This window comes from Paramacrobiotus metropolitanus, unplaced genomic scaffold (genome assembly GCF_019649055.1).
Source record: "Paramacrobiotus metropolitanus isolate TYO unplaced genomic scaffold, Prichtersi_v1.0 Parri_scaffold0000089, whole genome shotgun sequence".
NCBI lineage: Eukaryota > Metazoa > Tardigrada > Eutardigrada > Parachela > Macrobiotidae > Paramacrobiotus > Paramacrobiotus metropolitanus.
In genome coordinates, this window is record NW_026570309.1 from 379,959 (window position 1) to 398,539 (window position 18,581).

The window sequence follows — 18,581 nt, forward strand, 5'->3', positions numbered from 1 at the left end:
AGATATTGCTTTTGACACTAATAACTTGATTCATTTTCACGACATGCTTTAGAAGGAAAGGTTACTGAAATCCTGTACTGCACTTTCATTACCGAACAGCTAATTTCTAAAACAGGTTTCTTGTAGCGGATTTCCCGTACAACTCGGCAACCGAAATAAACAAAATTACACTCAGCACTACGGTATACTACCTTTCGTGTTAGATTATTTGCTCAAGGAAAGGTTGGCTGGCTGCTTAAAAGCCCAGGGGTTACGGAAAACCGTATTCTGAAGTTAATATAAGAGTCCTTCAAAGTGAAGCACCTACCGCCACCAAGGGGCGGCATTTAACTTAAAGGTGCAAGCGTTAAACACGTATACAAGATCGCACTTACGAGGGCATGATATCAAGTACATTGTGCATTTGTGATCTACTAATTGCTATCAACCACTGATATCTCCTCCTCGGCATCCACTTACCATGTACACCTAAAGAAGGTACATGTATATTAAATACTATTATACAGTACATATCGCGCAGGTGACCAGGATATTAAAACGTGGGCTCTAGAATTGGCGCATATACAGTAACGGAGTGCAATCATAGTATGACGCTGTTTGTTTGTTGACAATAGTACGCGTCTAGCAACGAATCAGTTTGTGGTCCACCCAGCGCCAGGCAGATCCAAACTGTAATGCCCGGTTTGTCAGCATAAGGTTAGCATTTATTCTGTACGTCAACTACGGCAACACCGTGACGTCATGAAACGTAAAAATAACGCTGTCAAACAAAGCGTCGTCGTCATTCTGATGCGGTCTGAGTGACAATCAGATAACGGCAAGGATCTACGGTCCATTAGACACTTAATTTCAAGCCGCAATTTTGTTGCAAATTGTTATTTGTAGCCCGCAGGTGCTGGTGCACAAGACTTTGGGTCGGCTGATATAAGCAGTCGACAGAACTGTTCCAGTCACCTCCATTCGACTGAACAGTTGTGTTTAAACCTGCTCAACGCAAAGTTTTTGCCTGTATCTGTAACGTCGTTTACATATATTGTACTACTGCTGTTAGGAGTGTTCGTTTCGTCATACTACTCGCAGGCTTGAAATATTCGCACTATGGCCAATACCTTTCCAGCGACATGCAAGCCGGGTTATGTCGAAAATTCCGGTCAGAGCTCCGGTGTCATTGGCGCTACACCAGGGAATCTTCGAGATGGATACTACACCGCGGATTATTATTCTACTTACAACAAATAGATTGTACAGATTCAGTTAATAATAAAACTATTGTGTGTTCTATTTTTTCGTTTTTGTAGTGACTTCTGTCACCATAACTCGGACTCTGTCGCGATATGATCTCGTTATGTGATCTCCACGTTTTTGTTTCCAGCTTTTGTCAGGAGAATGTTACTGTTAGATTGTTTCTTCAGATATTAAAATTTACTGTCAATAAAATGCTGTCACGACAAACTTCCGGTCATTGAAATAAATTATTATAAAAACTTTATCTAAAATAATGAAAATTAAAATTGGGTGCTTACAAAAACCAACAGCAGAGTGTGCTAATATTTAATTAATAGTAATAAACGTGCCTATAAATTGCAGGGTCCAAAAAGGGGTGGCTATAAAAAACTTGGGTGAAAAGAAGTGGTTATAGACTTATTGTGATTACCTACTTTATGTGCACGTTTTCATTTACGTTTCTTTAGGTACTTTAAGAATTAACATCAACCAACGATAGTGATTAGGAGCAACGGTATAATCAAATTTGAGCACGGGTCAGTAGTGTCAGTACCTCTTCCTTAGGTTTTACTGTACATACCTACTGTCATATATTTTAGCGCCGAGTTTGACGTATTACCGGTACATCTGTGTTTGCTGGTAGAATATAATATGGTATTCAGTGACGGATGCATACAAGGCTATAAGCAGGCACAACTGCAGAAACTTTTCCGGTAGTTTTGTTAATCAGAAATTTTACTAGTATAGAAGGTCGTAACCGCCCTTAGTGCAAGCGAGCGAGCATCGTAAGATTTTTGTGAAAAAACTTCTTTGGATAAAACACCACCAACAGTAAACATGCGGGGATCTGTCTTACCGTTCCCAGCTGCATCATATGCTGAGGACATATCATTAAGCTGTCTACGTCAGACGTCCTGTGCTATGTCGGTCCTGGCACCCACTTTCAGGATAAGACGACCGTATTTGTTTGTACATCCTTTTATTGGGTATAAATAGAGTTAGAAGTTTGCTGTAAATTTTTATTAAGAACCCACAGCAAAACCCAATAAATGATTTACTGTATACAATTCTGGCAACCCGCAAACTTGTCTGTTTGTTATAGACAAAAAGCAAATATTAAACACATGTCTTTCTGTGCAGAAGTAGTGTTAACTATTTTTCAAATTAAACATGTTCAGGCTACCGGGTCACACCGCGTCGTAGCCGGCTTAGTGAGGTCAGCCGAAGATTCTGAGCCAGCTCTTCAACTTGACGGCCGCAGCAAGCCGATAAACAATGCTACACCTGGCGGCGTAAAAGATGGTCCCGAAAGAGCAAAGAGAAACAGAAAAATGAAACGAGAATAAAACATATCCTTTTTCAAAATACAATAAAGAAGAAACACTATTCCACTCAGTGGGATGCGTTTCTGCTATGACTGCTAGAGATAAGAAGAGCAGCTGGCCTTCACTACGCGGAAAGCGTAGGCATAAAGCAGTCAAATGTAAAAGTATGATTCGTACAACCAAAAGTCAAGTAAAAGCGAAAAAATAAGGGTAAGTAGTGACGGAAAATGATAAGGTACTTATGATAAGACTGATAATGTATGTACAACATGAATAAATGAATGCAAAACCAACTTTCCTAAAACTCTTTTGAGTCCATGATTTCGCGATGCCAGAGCCGCTGCAGCCAAACAAAAGTTGGTCTTGATTTTCTTGCGCGTACTGGCATGTGGAAGATTCGAAACAACGAAATTGGGTTTCTGTGATGAATAAAAGCAAAAGCAGATCAACGAGGATTTGTTTGGAAATAACGGTTTAAATTGGACAAAACATATACTGATTATTTGACACTTTGTTTTTTGCGTTTAGTGGCGAGGTTATCTGGCTGCGGTGGTCGCTACGTGCAGTATTCGGTGGCACAACCCGTAATCGATCGCCGATAGGGTCGGTTTGCCACCTTGAGTCAGCAGGCTGTTGACTTAAATAACTAACCTGGTTAGCATACCAAGAGTCTCCCGGATAGGCCTTGTTCTTTTCTTTCTTTCCCGTGGGGATGGGAACGACGATTTGCCGTCAAGTCAGGTCACGTATACCCTGAACGATATCCGTATCGCTATGCCAAATCTCGCATTCTACTGTTAAGCAACGATAATTTGAGCCGTCCACGTGGTAGCCAATATTTCTTTTACCCCATTTCTGGTGTTGAACTGTAATTTCCTCGCATAAGGGCTCGCCATTGGTGCTAAACTTTTATGGGGCCTTTATTCTCATGAGATACTCTCTGCCACATGTTCCGCACGATGCTGGCTGGTATCTCGTTTTCCAGATGGGTGCGGGTATTGCATGGGCCGGCAGAAAGGCCTGTTTAAATCTAAGCGCGGCATTTCAAGGCCGTGTGGTACAGAGATCCCATACTCCATCAACTCTATATGGAGGACTATTGCCTGTCTTCCCGCTTGATGGCTTCTTCTTTTTAGGGTGTTGGAAGGATCAGAGATAGCCGTGTGATTCGCTTCAGTTTCGCTTTTCTTCTCAAGTGCCTCGTGGGTTCTGGTATCGGGATAGTCTGGGCACCCCATAGGTGCAGCTGGTTTGGTTTGCACGCCATTTTTTCTGTTTGCGGTTTTACCTACGGCGAGGTTTCAGCTCCATATCAATTATTACGGTTGTTGGCATTGGCCATATGTAGATTTGATGTGTCAATGCTCGAACGATTTTTTGTCTACCTCGGTAGAGTTTTGGAAAACAGCTTCTCGGATCCCTGATCTACCAGTAATTAAAGGCATTTGTCTGCAGTTATTTTTAACTGGTCTGTTTTTTACTGTTTTTACAGTGGAGTTTTAGCCGTCCCTGGATGTCGTATCACAGTTACCCAGGTATTGCACTTCCCGACGGGAGGCTTTTTGCTGCTATGGGCTGCGACTACGTTTTCTTGAGAGATGTAATCATGTTGTACAGCTCCAGCGACCACAATAGCTTTACAGCAAAGTGCAGCTTTTGCAAGAGTTCAGCACTGGCTCGAAACAACGTTGTCAAGAATCTGCATACTGCGACTCGATAGTAAAACGATATGGGTATTTTCGAGAAGTGGTGACCGATCGCTTCGAGTTTTGTCTGGTCGAATCTTTCGCTACTTCGACAAGACACCCCACTGCCGTGCATTTACTGTACTGGTGGTCCAGTGGTGCCTCAATGTCTTTAAGTTTATTAACTGAACTACCGAAAAGCGGTAAAAACAGGGATAAATGGCCAGTAAAAGGTCTGTTCAAATGACCACAAAACTTTTACGAAAGGTTTGCCAATGCTGGACCCAGATTATGGATCGGCTGCTGATCCACACTTCAATTCTGCAGAACAATTTGGTGCGATGCAATTCCGGCGACACGTCGGTAAGGACGAGTTGACCTCAACCAAAAACTTTAGATAAACTTAATCGGGTTCAATTAAACGATTGATTTGAAATCGTTTGATTCTACGTTGCATAATTTGGACGTTGCATTACTGGATACTACGCTGCATTATTTACCTTTAGGCTTTGGTAACGGTATCCTGTGATTGCAATAAACGGCTTTAAGTAAGTTTCATAGCGCCAGCCACAAATTCGTTTGAAGCCCGCCTCAAAAGGCGCAATAAATCAGAAACCTGCTTAAACTGTTGTAACTGTCGAGCAACGGGATCTACTGGTGGCTCAACCACCGCTCAAATTGAGCCGCCAATTCAGGTAATTGTAAACTTTGTGATAGCGACATCGGGTTTGCTTGAGAGCGTGATGGGTTCTGTCTCTTACTTGTTGCATCTGGCAACATTCCGGACGTTGCCGGATGCAACAAGAATGCTGCATCTGTCTGTTATCTTATTAATAAAACAGAAATAAAAATTGTTTTAGTTCCTGGTCCGTGTAACGCAAGTACTATCAGTTTTTCAAGTTTTTTTTTGAGTCTCCACCTCTCATTTCTGGGTCTGGGCTATGGATTAATCTGCCGGGCTGGGTTGATCCTTTTATTGTCGGGTCGAGTAGCAGTCTGGAGATGGCGACGGCACAGACGTAGAAGTTTGAGCAACAGGAAGTTGGCTTCGATTGGACCGGCTTGATTCTAAAATATAGCCCCGCCTTTTTACCCTGCTCGGTCTCTGCATCGTAAGAACCAAGCCGGTGCCTGCTAAAAGCTTGCCGAAAAAAAAATATTTAAAAGCTAAATCTGCTCCCTTCGTAAATGCTCAACGCCGCTTTGAAAGATCAGAAGTTCTTCAGTTTTGTAAAAACTCTGTTCCCGTAATTTATTTTTCCGTCGTGAAAAGAAGTTCCTAACCGACAATGAGCTTTTCCGAGCAGGTCCAGGTTTACGGTCCCGCCAAACATTAGTACGGCGGGTTCGTCAATAATGCCCGGGTGGTTCTCCGTGTGGCGGTTATTCCAAAACACGCCACCTGGACCGGTCAAAATTTCCGGACCGGGAGAAAACTTACGGTCCCGCCATACATTACTACGGCGGGTTCGTCAATAATCCCCGGGTGGTTCTCCGTGTGAAGGTTCTTCCAAAACACGCCACCTGGGCCGGTCAAAATTTCCGGACCGGGTCCAAATTTACGCCCCTGCCATACTTTAGTACGGCGGGTTCGTTAAAAATGCCCGGGTGGTTCTCCGTGTGACGGTTCTTCCAAAACACTCCACCTGGGCCGGTTAGTACTGATAAATTTTGTGGTACCTTCTCAATTGTTTCAGCGGGGGGCTGCGCCCCCCGCACCCCCTGCTTATTGGGGCTCCGCCCCAAACCCCAGCCAGGGGCTTCGCCCCTGGACCCCGGGGACCCAGCTCTTCGCGTGACGCACTACAACTTAAAAACGCTCGCTCGCTTCGCTCGCTCGCTTGATGATGATTTTAAAGTTGGCGCAGCGTTGCAGAGCAGTTTGGTTCTAGGCTGTGCAAATGCGTAAATAATGGCATGAGAGGCAGTATCCTTGATAATATGGGTGGTCAAAATCTTCTGTGTAATCGATGCATGTAGCGTAAAGGCCAGAACAAGTAAAAACAACCCGATGAATCAGCCAAAAAGCTGTCAACAAATGATAAGACGAGTATGTTTGCGTGCCAGGAAAGAAACTGACCACCAAAGTGAAAACAAAAGTTACTTTTAATGCAAAATGCGGCGCCACATGAACTAGTCTGCATCATGTCCCGGCATAACGAAGACATCGCTGCGCCTGTCACGCTGCAGCTATTCTTTATTTGCGAGGCGTTCAAAAATTAATTGCACGTGTATAAATTACAGTAGTGGCAATAACTGTTGTGATTTCTGCAATGGCACCACCATCTAAAAGGCAGAAATTTCTTAATCTATGCGACAAAAAGATTATCAGTTTAAAGATCGAATAGTCAATCAATGATGAAACGGAGCAAGCCTTGTTAGAAAGCGATTCCGAAAGCACCAGCGATAGCGATTTTGATGCGCTTGAATCAGAAGACGACGATGTTGAGTTCATGTTGAAATTTAAAGTGTGTCTCCAGAGCCGTCGTTATTTAAGCCGGCAACAAATGCAAAGTGAAAGTCAAACAGACTGAAATGCAAAATATGCTGGTAATTCCGTAATTAATCACGCAAGCGACATATCAGATCATTACATATGAAATTATACAAATCCATTGTATACAGTTGTTGGCAAAATGTTGACAACGTTAACAAAGAACTCTGCTGGCTGACAAATTATACGTGTGTATGTCTGGGTAAGTAATGGTTGCGCTTCGATATCGAAGCGCAACGCTTACATGGAAGAGTAAGCTGATAACCCATCCCAGAATTCTTGTTTACGAATGAGCACGTTTGCTTGTTTACGCGCCGTTGACTCACGCTTTTTACCCAACTGCCGCGCAAACTGCCGCGTAAAGAATACACAGAGATTTTGACCACCCATAATGATCTGCGAGTGACAACGCAATTCAAAAATTTATTATTATTATTATTATTACGGGACAAGAGCAGACAACCCCAAAGGGACTTCAAGTCTGGTCGAACAAAAACATTTTTAAATGCAATGTACAGATTTGAGGGCAAAACTTAGCTTTGCAGCTGCATGCCTAACCGCAATGGAAAAACACGCATCGCGCGTTACACACGAGATGGCTCCAGGTGCTTAAGACGATTTTAATTTCAACTGCGACATCATGCCGTAAATAACAACAAAGCAACGATGTCATGATGCGCAATCTTCAGCCACAATTAGTGACAATCAGATAACAAAGAGGATCTACCGTAATTAAATACTTAACGTCTACCGCAGCGTTTTAAACGGCTTCTTGACAAACTTAACCCGAAGCGACTTATCAAATACCACAAACTTTTTCGGTACTATAAATACGTACAGCTTAGGAAAAAATTTTCATTCACAATTTCAAATACGAGTTATAAACAAGTATCTGCTGTGAACTTCTCGTTGTTAGGTTTTCGTCCTAACTGGAGAAAGCGGTTAGCAAAATACGTGTTACAATTGGTTCGCAGGTGTTTAGCATCATGGCACATCCAGTGGAAGTATCGATTACAATGAACAATCGAGTTAGCGCAAGCGAAATTCCTGGATGCGGGACTCCTCGGGGCAATCTCCGAGACGGCTATTTTACTACGGACTATTATTCTACATACAATAAGTAAAACGTGATAAAACCCATCAGGGATCAAGAATATTATTCCCGGCTCCTGCACAGATTGCTTGACCGTGGCCCTGTCTCTGTGATTTTATTAGCGGTAGCAGTTTACATACTGTATTTCGCTACTACGGGTGTTATGATTTTTGATAGATAACAAAAACCGTTTTTTATACGGATCTTTTTTATCCAGATCTCTTTTATGGATCTCCTGTTGTTCGTAAATCGTAACACATTTGACCAGTGTGCATTCGAGTAGTTGTGTTGAATGTCGACATTGACCTCGTAAATACTGAATCAAAAGTAAAAATAAATATTGCTTCCATGTCTTCATTGGCGATAATTATAACTGTTGAAGGGCCAAGATAGCACTATCTAAGTGTTGTAAGGGCGGGACGCTCCGCCCTCCTGAGTAGCTATTCGCTGTTTCTGGGGATTTCCACCCCGCACATTGCTGCGCTCTTTTGACGGATCTGCAGCACAGTTGCACTGGCTGCAGAATCCTTCCTGGTTAGTCTGGTGTTGCTGCGCCACGGTGCGCATTAGATTCGGCAATAAAGCCTCATCCGGGTTCACCGCTGTTCGCTGTCGAGGATACGCGTGGCGCCCATACGGCCCCGCGTTATAGTGTGCTCTAAGAAAATTGTGTCATTGAAATATTTAAAAGGCAAAAATATGAGGCAGTTCTTGAAGCGACAGTTGTGCTTCGTAACTTCAGCACCGTTTATTAGCATGACGACAAAATTGGCAATCTACCTATTTGTCAGCTAGCCGCTTAAGTGTAAATAAGAACGTTTTCGAAGTCAGTGAATTCAAGTGCTTTCTTTGAATACGCTAGAAGTTATTATGGGGTCGCTTTTTCGAATTCCGGTAAGGAGTCATAAATTAATGTGATAGGGTCAAAGGACACCGTAATGTAACAAAAAGGATGCTGACAACGGTGGGAGTGCATAGTTTTCTGCAGTGCATAGTCATACTTACCGACCACGACTCTTAATTGAACTGTATTGTGTCCAACCACCGTGGTGGTTAAATTGGGGCAAGGAAAATAAGAAGGGCAGCTAGGAAAAAGGAGAAGACAGTTGCCAAGAAAATTGAATGTATTTAGGTAAAACAAGTAAACCGTTTGTTGAGCAATATATATTCATTTACGGTTAAGAAATCATTTACATCATCCAATAAATTTTTTGACAAGTTAGCTCTCGAGCTCACGTTGGACAGAATGGCGCCTTGAATTATATTTACGCGATTTGTTATGCGGTGAAAGCTCGAAGGTACACTAACCTTCAGGAAAGGACTTAAGGAAAAGGTCATTGAAATAGGTGTTGATTAAGGCTTTATCGAATGCAAAATCTGAACCAAGTTTTTTACATTGAATTTGCTGTGAATTGTTTTTGCATTAGCCGAAAAGTAATTAGATGATAAAGCAAAATCTCCACATTTGCTACCGTGCCGGTCCAGTTTAGAGGTTTTAAACTACGAACAGGTTTGCTGTTGATGGTGCTCATTGAATTAACCCCAGAAACGATACTGCAGTGCGTATGCATGTATACAGCCAAAGACGCGCCCACTAACTCCTGACTTTGAGCGACGGGAGCAAGAAAACATTAAAAATTTTGTTTTTTTATTTGAAATAGGAGCAATATTAAAGAGTCCAATGGGTCAACATTGTATTCTAACGGTGCATCAATGAACTAACCCGATCGAACATGTCTGTGGGTGCTTTATTTTGTTTGAAGGGGGCACTTTACGCGCACAAAAGAACCGGTTCGAATACTTAGGGTAGGTTTTGTAATGGTTTGTAGGTTTTTGGGTTTTGGGTTTATTCATTGTAGGCGAAGCAAGCTTAACATTGCATTTTGGAGCACATGCAATTTTGAAAAACATGAGAAAATTAAGAGATAGAAAATTATTCTGAGACCATGACGTAGTTAAATCGGAGTTTCGAGAGAATCCGGACTCCACAATAATTCTATCGAAACGCACTACCTGTTGTACGTGGAATAATAATCCGTTGTAAAGTATCCATCACGAAGGTTACCCGGAGAAGAGCCCTAGACCAAGGAGCTAGTACCGGCATTTTGGACATAGGCCGACATGTTTGTGGCGGCAGAGATAATGGCCATAGTGCGAGTAAATTTGTGAAATATCGTGGTTAACCAACACTTGCAATAACACAAAAACCAGTGAGAAAGAACGCTACTGCTAAAGAAGAAGAAGGTGTGTAGTCGATTGAATGTCGATGGTATAAATGCAGCGGTCCCGCTAGCTGTTTATATCTGCCGACTTAAAGTCTTGCGAACAAGAACCTTCTGGCTACGATTTAGTAATTGGCACAATGTTGCGACTTAAGTTAGATGGCCAATTTAAAAAAAGATCTTTGCTGTTATCTGATTTTCACTCACGCATATGGCCATATCACAATGACGACGGCGTTTTGTTTGGCGCTGTTTAATTAGGTTTCATAACGTCCACGGTACATTGTACTGATGCAGATTATTAACGGACAAAATAGCTGGAAAAAGATAAATTATTTGATCCTGGCCAGTTAAGATTTCAAAGCATCGCAATTTGCAGTGCAATAAATAGCCACTTTATGAGAAGCGTGTATTCCGTCTTCATACCGTACTTATTGCTTTACTTTTGTTTTTATTGTGCCGGTGCGTGCGTGTTTTTGTGTTGTGCGGGTTATGACTGGATGCCGAGGCAAACATGCCAGCAGTGATATTGATAAGTCGATAACAACGCAATATCCTGCAACAATAACAGCGCATGCGACGCACGCTTTCACAAATTAAATGTTTCCCGCAGGCCAATACGCTGCAACGCGCGACGCACACGAGATGGCTCGAGGTGAATATAGCGTAGTCTAACGTGGGAATGTGCATTAAAGTTGACTAAATGTACACATACGACCGGTATCAACAGGTAACAGAAACAATTACCGGGTATTAGCAAAGTTTTATTGATTGACATTAAGAGATTTGCCGTTAAGTATGCCGGCATCAGTTTATTTAATTGTCATTCATCAAGACTTTGCCAAAACTCCAGCCTTCCTTTCTGTCGGCTAATGTTGTCGATCGTAAGCTTAAGAGAGCGCTCACTCAGGTTTAATGGTTGTTCGCACTCTCCGTATGTGTACCCCTGGAGCCATCTCGTGTGCGCGAATCGTATAACGTTTCGCCTGCGGTAAACCATCGTGAATACATGCCTCGCACACGTTATTGTTATTGCGACAGGATATTGCGTTGTTATCACGTATTGGTATCACTTCTTCCGTATCCTTTTACCATTCGGCGCGTCTCTGGGCAACCTTCGCGATGGATACTACACCGCAGATTATTATTCTACGTACAACAAATAAGTTATCAGTTGTTCTTATTACTAGTTGATCTCGTTAGTTAATCTCAGTGCTTTCGTTGTTCGCTTATGCCAAAGATATTCCAATGTTGTTGTTATTTATTTGGTAATAAAATCCAATCAGAATATCCCTCGAGTTTTTCTAAGAACAGAAAATTAGTATTTTTTTAATGGCCATAACACTAATCCAAATAATATTCAGTCGTAGTTCCATTCTTATTACTTAATTGCTAACTGCCAGCGTAGCCAAAATGAACTGTTTTTATTAAGATAAATGTCGATAAAAAAATTCCAGGCTGTCTTTGCGGTTCAGGACTGCCACGCTTAATCGCCTAACAGAAAATACTGCAGCAACTACACCGGTAAAACCTAATTGCCTATCCGAATGCCGCAACCTGTTAACGTAAGAGTAGGACATCCTTTTGCCGATTCAGAAGAAGTGGTTTGTATGAAGATAAAAAAGCTCAGAACCATATTAAGCCGCAAGAACTTCATGTCGCTGGGGCCGTTCCTGCATTAGCTGACGTCATGGCATGGTATTGTACAATACATGTAATTGTATACGGTATTGTATACGTCTCCTACAACGTGCATGCATTGCGAGAAACGTTTGCTAACCAGTATTAAATTCCATCATTTGTATATTATGATCATGAGCTACAACGGTCATTGCCATGCAGTAATTACGTTGCAATTGTGAGATGCCGCTTTGAACAGATTGGTTTTGCACAATGCCGGTAGTAACTTAGGATACTACGTACCTTCTAAGCGTCAATGAATGACATTCAGACAACGGAAACGATATTGGTGGCAATTACAGATAAGTACTAACAATAGGCCGTTGTATCATTACGATCGTTAGTTTGTATTGCACGTAATTTTGCCCCAAGGAACTGTCTGGTTATAAGGACAGTCTGTCAACTACAAAACGAAAGTTCACGGACCACATAAAACAATTAAAGCACTTCGCTAGACTGATAATTCACCTAGAGCCATCGCGTGTGCGTCGCGCGATTCCTGAACCGTTTCGCCTCCGGTAAGTACTAAATTCTTTATTATAGCGTATTAGCGTACATAAAATTTTGTTGTTGTTTCAGGATATTGCGCAGTCATCACTCATCAGTATGTTTTCTTTATCACTGCCATCTTGCCTAGGCTCCAGGTTATAACACAGCCGAGAGAAGCATGTGAAAAATACAAAATACAATTTTGTAATACAAGGCAGTGTTTTTGTAATGTTATGCTTAATACTCGTAGCATACAATGGAACTGGAAAAATTACTACATTGTTTTTATAAGCGGTGCAAGCCATATTATTTAATTAGCGATAAACTCATAAAAAGTTAGCGGCACACCAGGCATAATATGTATATATTAATAAGCACCTTTATCACGATAACACCTAATTTCTCAGCACGAACTCTTCACGAAGGTACTTATGGTTAGCTATTTCATTTTATGCCTACTCTGTACCGCAGCTGCGGCAACATCGTGCCGTTATGAAATCCGAATACAACGGTGTCAACTGTCAAGCAAAGCGCCGGCGTCATTTTGATGCCGTTTGATTGACAATCAGATAACGGCAAGGATCTTTTGTCAATTAGGCACTTAATATTAGTCGTAATTTGTGAAAATTTTTAATTGTAGCCTGGAGGTTCTAGTACGCAAGACTTTAGGTCTGCTGATATAAACAGGGGACAGGACAGTTTCAGTCATTATTCAGTTAAATGAGAAATTTGTCTTGCGAAACCAACTCAATGCTAAGTTTTCTCCTATCGCAGTAACGTGGTTTTACATTGGATTTCCCACTGTTTAGCAGTGTCGGTTTCTCCACACTAGTCTGAATTGCATTACCGCGGTCACACAATGGCCAACGTCTTTGCAACCACAAGCAAGCTGGGTTGTGCCGGAAATGACGGCCAGAACGTCAACGTATTTGGCGCTTCTGCAGTCAATCTTCGAGATGGTTATTACACCGCGGATTATTATTCCACTTACAACAAGTAGATTGCTCAGATACTGCATGATCTACAGTATATCAACTGGATCCTTTGCTTGTTTGCTTGTGTGTAGTTATTTGGGCACCTTGATTTTGTTGAATCATGATCTCTTAACTTGGTCTCGATGTTTCGATTTCTACTTATGTTCCTGAAAACTTGTAGTTTGTTATGGCTGCAATTATTAATAAAAAAACCAGAAAATCTCTGCCGCTGTTTTTCGATTGGATAATCCTTGTATTATACAGTAGACAAGCACCAAAACACGAATTACTCTTAATATTCTATATTCTTGCTCTTAATATTCGCGACTGCTCCTGATATTCTGTTTCTTCATTACGGCATTTGTATGAGTGGCTATTGCGAGGAGTCAATGAAAAATTTCGTGGTACGGTTGTCGACTATTTCGCAAATTTTACTTTTGCTGCATAAGGTGTAACGTTACTTTGTAATGATCTCACAAAACTGGGCAACTGTTCAAATTTTTTTTGCTTCCACGGGAACTTTCGGATCGGATGTAGCAACTTAATGGCTTCCTGAGTGGCTGCTATATGCGGGCCGACTGATCTCAACACTTCCGTATTCAGCAAAGCTGGTTTACAATTCCCATGCTTGGAATCTAACGCAAAATTTTTGAAAAATGTATCTTTAACAAATATTTTGACCGCAGAAGTGTGCATACATCCTAATCAAGATTTAACTCAATAAATGTGCGTCTCGGGTCCATATCTTTTTGACCTGCAAACCTTGTGCGCACAATCTACATGCAGCGTTCAGGTCAGCCGTCTATGTTTAATAGTGTATCATTGCGTACAGTATGTATTGTATCGTACAATGCACATTGCACACTTAAAGTAGACGGTACCTGATACTGTACATCATGCAACAGTGCGTGCAGCAGCGCAACTTTCAATCGATAATACCACACGACCCTTCCGCTACATGCTCATTCCTTCCGCTGCAAGTAGTGTATTGTGAAGATGGATCGGCGAGTACATGACTGAGGCACGGATGAACGTGTTATCCGCAATGTCACTGGCCAACATGATCCCACTAGAGATGAGTGGCGCAGTGACCAACATTTCGATCGACAGAGCTTTATATCTGATAATTTGCTTAATGTAAACCAACATTCATTTGTCAGGCCATGCTTATCTCATCGCGTACAGGTTTTTACATTTTTTGGCCGCAGTGCTTGCTTAAAATGCTTTACCAATTCCTCATGGCAGATTATGTATGGTATTATGGTCGATTAGCCTGACGTCTATCTTCAAAGTAATACGAGTATCTCGTATAATAGTACATACTACATACTGTACAGTGTACAATTGTTCAGTCCTACGTGTTTCAAAGCATTTCCACCAGCGGTCCCTTTAGCTGTACCACATTATGGAACTGGGTTTGTTACCACGGGTTAGCAGGCATCCGCTGATCGCTGGCACGTACGATCGCTTTATTGTGGATATCCTGGGCGATAATGCAACGTATCGTGGATACGTTTGTGGGGTTGATAGTGATCACTGCATGGTGCGAGTTGGTGCCATGCAGCAGTTACAGCGCATTCCTATGGGTAAACTGTACTTACCGGATCCGGAAGAAGCGGTCATGGTTCCTCCAGATGGCCTTATAGAAAAAGACATTGAAGTCTTGGTCAGTGTGAACGAAAACGAGCCTGAATCCTGGCAACCAGTATCTTCTCTTGATGGAAAGTCCAATAAATCGTTCCTACTGGGAACCGTCAAAGTGCATCGACCAGATAACATGGTCAAATTTTACCGCGTGCTGGATGGTGGCGGTCGTGCTTTCAGGTGTCTTCGTTACGAGAAAAGTCGAGGACCCCCCGTCACACCGCAGTTATTTCGCCAGGTGCAAATTCCGCTCTCCGAAATCACTTCACCCTGTTTAACAGACCAGGTGTTTCGCGATTTTGGAGATTATTTCCAGAAAAACGCCCCCTTTACTGATAGCACTGCCGGCATTTTGGAACGAATTCGAGAATTTTCTTTCTTTCAAAGTCTTTTTGTGAAAAAGAGTCGGGACTTCATGTTTCTTGGAATTTTGAACGGCTGCATTGACATACTGGTTTCTCAGGTCAAGCGCAGTTACACAGACTACGACATTCCCCGCCTTATAGTTATTCAGGATAGGTTTTTTAAAAGGTTTAAACCATCGACAGCCGTAAATAAAGCCGTGCGCTGCGTTCTGGAAGAAATACTGACCATTGTTCCGGCTCAGCATGGTAAATTGGTAATCACAGCAAAGTTTTAAAAGGTTTTTTTATTAATACGAGTAAGAAAAGCATGGCTAAATGTTAATATAAAAAATTTTCGCTATGATAAATTCAATGGTGTAGTGGAGACTGTGGAGTTATATTTCGCAACACTCCACGAACCTGCTGGCTTTTTCAGAATCCAAAGACCCAAACGACGTCCGCTTTGACGATTTATACGCGGAGCTTATTCTGATGATCTTCGCTTATCTGGAAGTTTACGACCAGCACCAACTTCGCAGGTAGTATATGAACGACGTAATTAATATACTAATTCTTGGTTAAAATAATTAAATCTCATTGTGTGTTTTACGTACTTACTTAAATACATGTTGCAACGTTGCAGTAGCAGCACTGAGTGTTCCAGTAAAACCGTAATACATAAAACATTTTTCAGTTTTTTCGTATAAACAGGTACAAGTACAGGTTAGTCGTTGCTGTTTCCTCTGTTGTTGACATTGTCCATAAAAAATGTTGATTTTGTTGTTAACCAATAACGAACGTTAACACACATTGTTTTAGGACGTGCAATATATTCTGTCACTTGCTATTTTCGGATGCCATACAACAATCCGTAATACTGCCTTACAATCCCGATCATATCACGGAAGTTTTGAGTATATATACGTCGCGTGGAGAGGACTGCGAAATGGCATACAAAATCGGGAATTCTGTTACCAAGAATACCAAAGTCTTGTACTTTGTCGGTGACAGGAAAGAGCGCCTGCGTATCCTATATGTTCTGAAGGCGTTTGACATGAAACTTGATTGGCTAGTCATTGCCAACAACACCACACTCTTGCTAAATGAATTCCTGCCATTTCCGGATCCCGAGTACATGTTGTTTACTAAGGAAGATAACTATGGTAATACCAAGAGGAATTATTCGTGGCCGAACGGCTATACGATGCGACTTGATTTCGATTTGGTTTGTCGCAATTTCATGCTGAAGAATTGCTGCTTTAATAGCAAATTATCCATGTGCTTCCTAGTGATTGTGTCGTTTTGGGAAGCCGGCGTAATGCGGGAGTTTCGCGCTGGTCGTTCATCCCTCAGATGTTGCAAGGACCCGTTTTTTATCACGATACTAAACTGGCATTACAGCTTTACGGAATCAGTTCAGCCTAAGTTCGAGACTGCTTTCCAGACGGCTCTCGAGAAATTTTGTCCAGAAATGGAAAACAATAAATTCGAAAATCTTGTCCAATGGCTGGATTCCCTTACAGACGAAGATTTGGATCCGAAAAATTACATTTGGCCGTTTATTTTGCTGATCTATGGGCTGTAAGCTGTATGTACAGAAACCAGGAATTAGACCAAACTATTCATAAATTTTACAGGTGGAATGAGGAACTCCCAAAATGCCTGGCAGACGTCAAAAGAGACATTTCCACCAAGTTTCCTCGGAGAAGTCTGATGGTGCAGACGTTGGCTTTGCTATTTCCCTGCAATCCCGGGATGTTTGGCAACGTAGCTGATACGGCGACCAAGTGCAAAGATTTACCAAGCCAATCCGATCCAATCCAATCCAGGAATTTATGCGAGCTGTAATATTATCCGAATAACGACATTTTCATACATAAACTAAGCAATAGCTGCTTCATCTTGCTCTGAAACCATACTTATAGTGATAAAATAATATGCAAGACGGCCATCATCCGGTATTACTCAGCTAGCCGGCGGCCGGTAGGAAAGTTAGTATAACTATGGCATAATCAACCGGAGGCTGGCATAAGGTCCTCTAATTCAAGAGAAGTGGAGAACTATCTATTTGTCAGTAAAGAACGTACATGACACTTCCTTGTTACGTCAACACTTCCTCATCACAGCATCGTTTAAAGGCGGCAATACGTAAGGTAAAATACGGTACATCAGGGCCATGCTCAGCCACAATGTAACACGTCAGCTGGGTGACACATTTCCCATTCCCATAAACACATTTCCCATAACAAACAAGCAGGAAGATAAAATCACAGATTTGCTTGTAATGAACAATCCTCTAAGGACAATAGACACTGTATGGAGCAGTAACACGTCCGGGAACGGGTAATACAAAAAGGAATCAGGCGTTTACCCCACGAAAAATATTCCGCGGAATACTGGTGCTTCGCAGGGTAACAATTTTTTGGGGTAACTAATTCTTCATTTGTTGTAGATGGTATAATAGTCCACAGATGGTATAATAGTCCGCAGTCGATAAGTGCCCAAGATGGATTCAATCCATCTTGGGCACTTATCGACTGCGAGCCAGCACCGGAAACCATATTGTCGTTATTTATGTTACAGGCCATTTTTCGTTTTGTCTTGCGAATCGAAATAGCGACTGCAGAAAAGAAAATTTAGTTGCAGGTTCAGAGTTTAGATTAATCGAAACTTAGTTGCAGGTTCAGGGTTTAGACTAATCGAAACTGTAAAACAAAGGGCAGTTTCAGCCAAAAGATATTGAAATTTCGGTTGCAGTGAACTGGGATGAACAGATTGACTTCCCGCTCACTTATGTACTGTAGAAAATAGCTTCTGCAACTCATCGTTGCCTGAGGGCTCGTGATCGTCACACATTTGTACGTTACGTTTGAACTTGATCGACAAAACGGCATTATGACATCCTCTGACCCAATTGTACACTCATTTTAATGGCTTCACCAACGTGTGAAAGCGCTTGTTTTACAATTGCTTTGCTGGAAGTTACAAATTTAGTGCAACCCATGCAGACGTAACGGCAGTCGCGGTTCCCGGTACATTACCTGGACACGAGAGAGCGAGTGCGGAGCCCGCGGGCACTGCGCAAGCGTACCAAGTTCATTACCGCTTACTGAGTTACTCGCCTCTGTCGTGCATGCGATCAGATAAGCGGTTTTCACAGTCCAAAGTAAACTTGTTGTTGAACACAATAATTTTCCGAACGCATAGGGGTATTTTTCACACGCTTTGTGGATTCTCGCGAGGGTCTACAGTACAAGTTTTGAAATAGTACAATGTAATAAAAAATTGTTTTGTAGCCGCTAGATGGAACTGCACTACAGAGTTTGGTACACGGAAACTGCGCACACGCAGCTGGATGTTCTATTTAACGTGTGTGATGGCAGGATGCAGGCAGCGACCGAATCTGA

At 42.0% G+C, this 18,581-nt stretch overlaps 1 protein-coding gene across 2 annotated transcripts; it reads left to right on the forward strand.

Moving 5' to 3' along the window:
• Positions 1 to 14,428: 14,428 nt before the first annotated feature.
• LOC129596440 (uncharacterized) lies at positions 14,429 to 17,196 on the forward strand. 2 transcript variants are annotated; one of them, XM_055493719.1, is made up of 5 exons: positions 14,429 to 15,441; positions 15,611 to 15,713; positions 15,994 to 16,337; positions 16,464 to 16,755; positions 16,812 to 17,196. In XM_055493719.1, the coding sequence occupies exons 1-5, from the start codon at positions 14,592 to 14,594 to the stop codon at positions 17,020 to 17,022; spliced, it is 1,800 nt and encodes a 599-aa protein (XP_055349694.1). In that variant the 5' UTR covers positions 14,429 to 14,591; the 3' UTR covers positions 17,023 to 17,196. The 2 variants fall into 2 exon arrangements, with proteins under 2 accessions (XP_055349694.1, XP_055349693.1); XM_055493718.1 differs by having other exon boundaries at positions 15,994 to 16,755.
• The last annotated feature ends 1,385 nt before the right edge of the window (positions 17,197 to 18,581 follow it).

Excerpts from the sequence above, each read along its gene's own strand:
- LOC129596440 (XM_055493718.1), top strand. The coding sequence starts at position 14,592 with ATGGAACTGGGTTTGTTACCACGGGTTAGCAGGCATCCGCTGATCGCT. Across the intron at positions 15,714-15,993 it reads GACCAGCACCAACTTCGCAG|GACGTGCAATATATTCTGTC; the intron begins GTAGTATATGAA and ends ACATTGTTTTAG. Across the intron at positions 16,756-16,811 it reads ATTTTGCTGATCTATGGGCT|GTGGAATGAGGAACTCCCAA; the intron begins GTAAGCTGTATG and ends TAAATTTTACAG.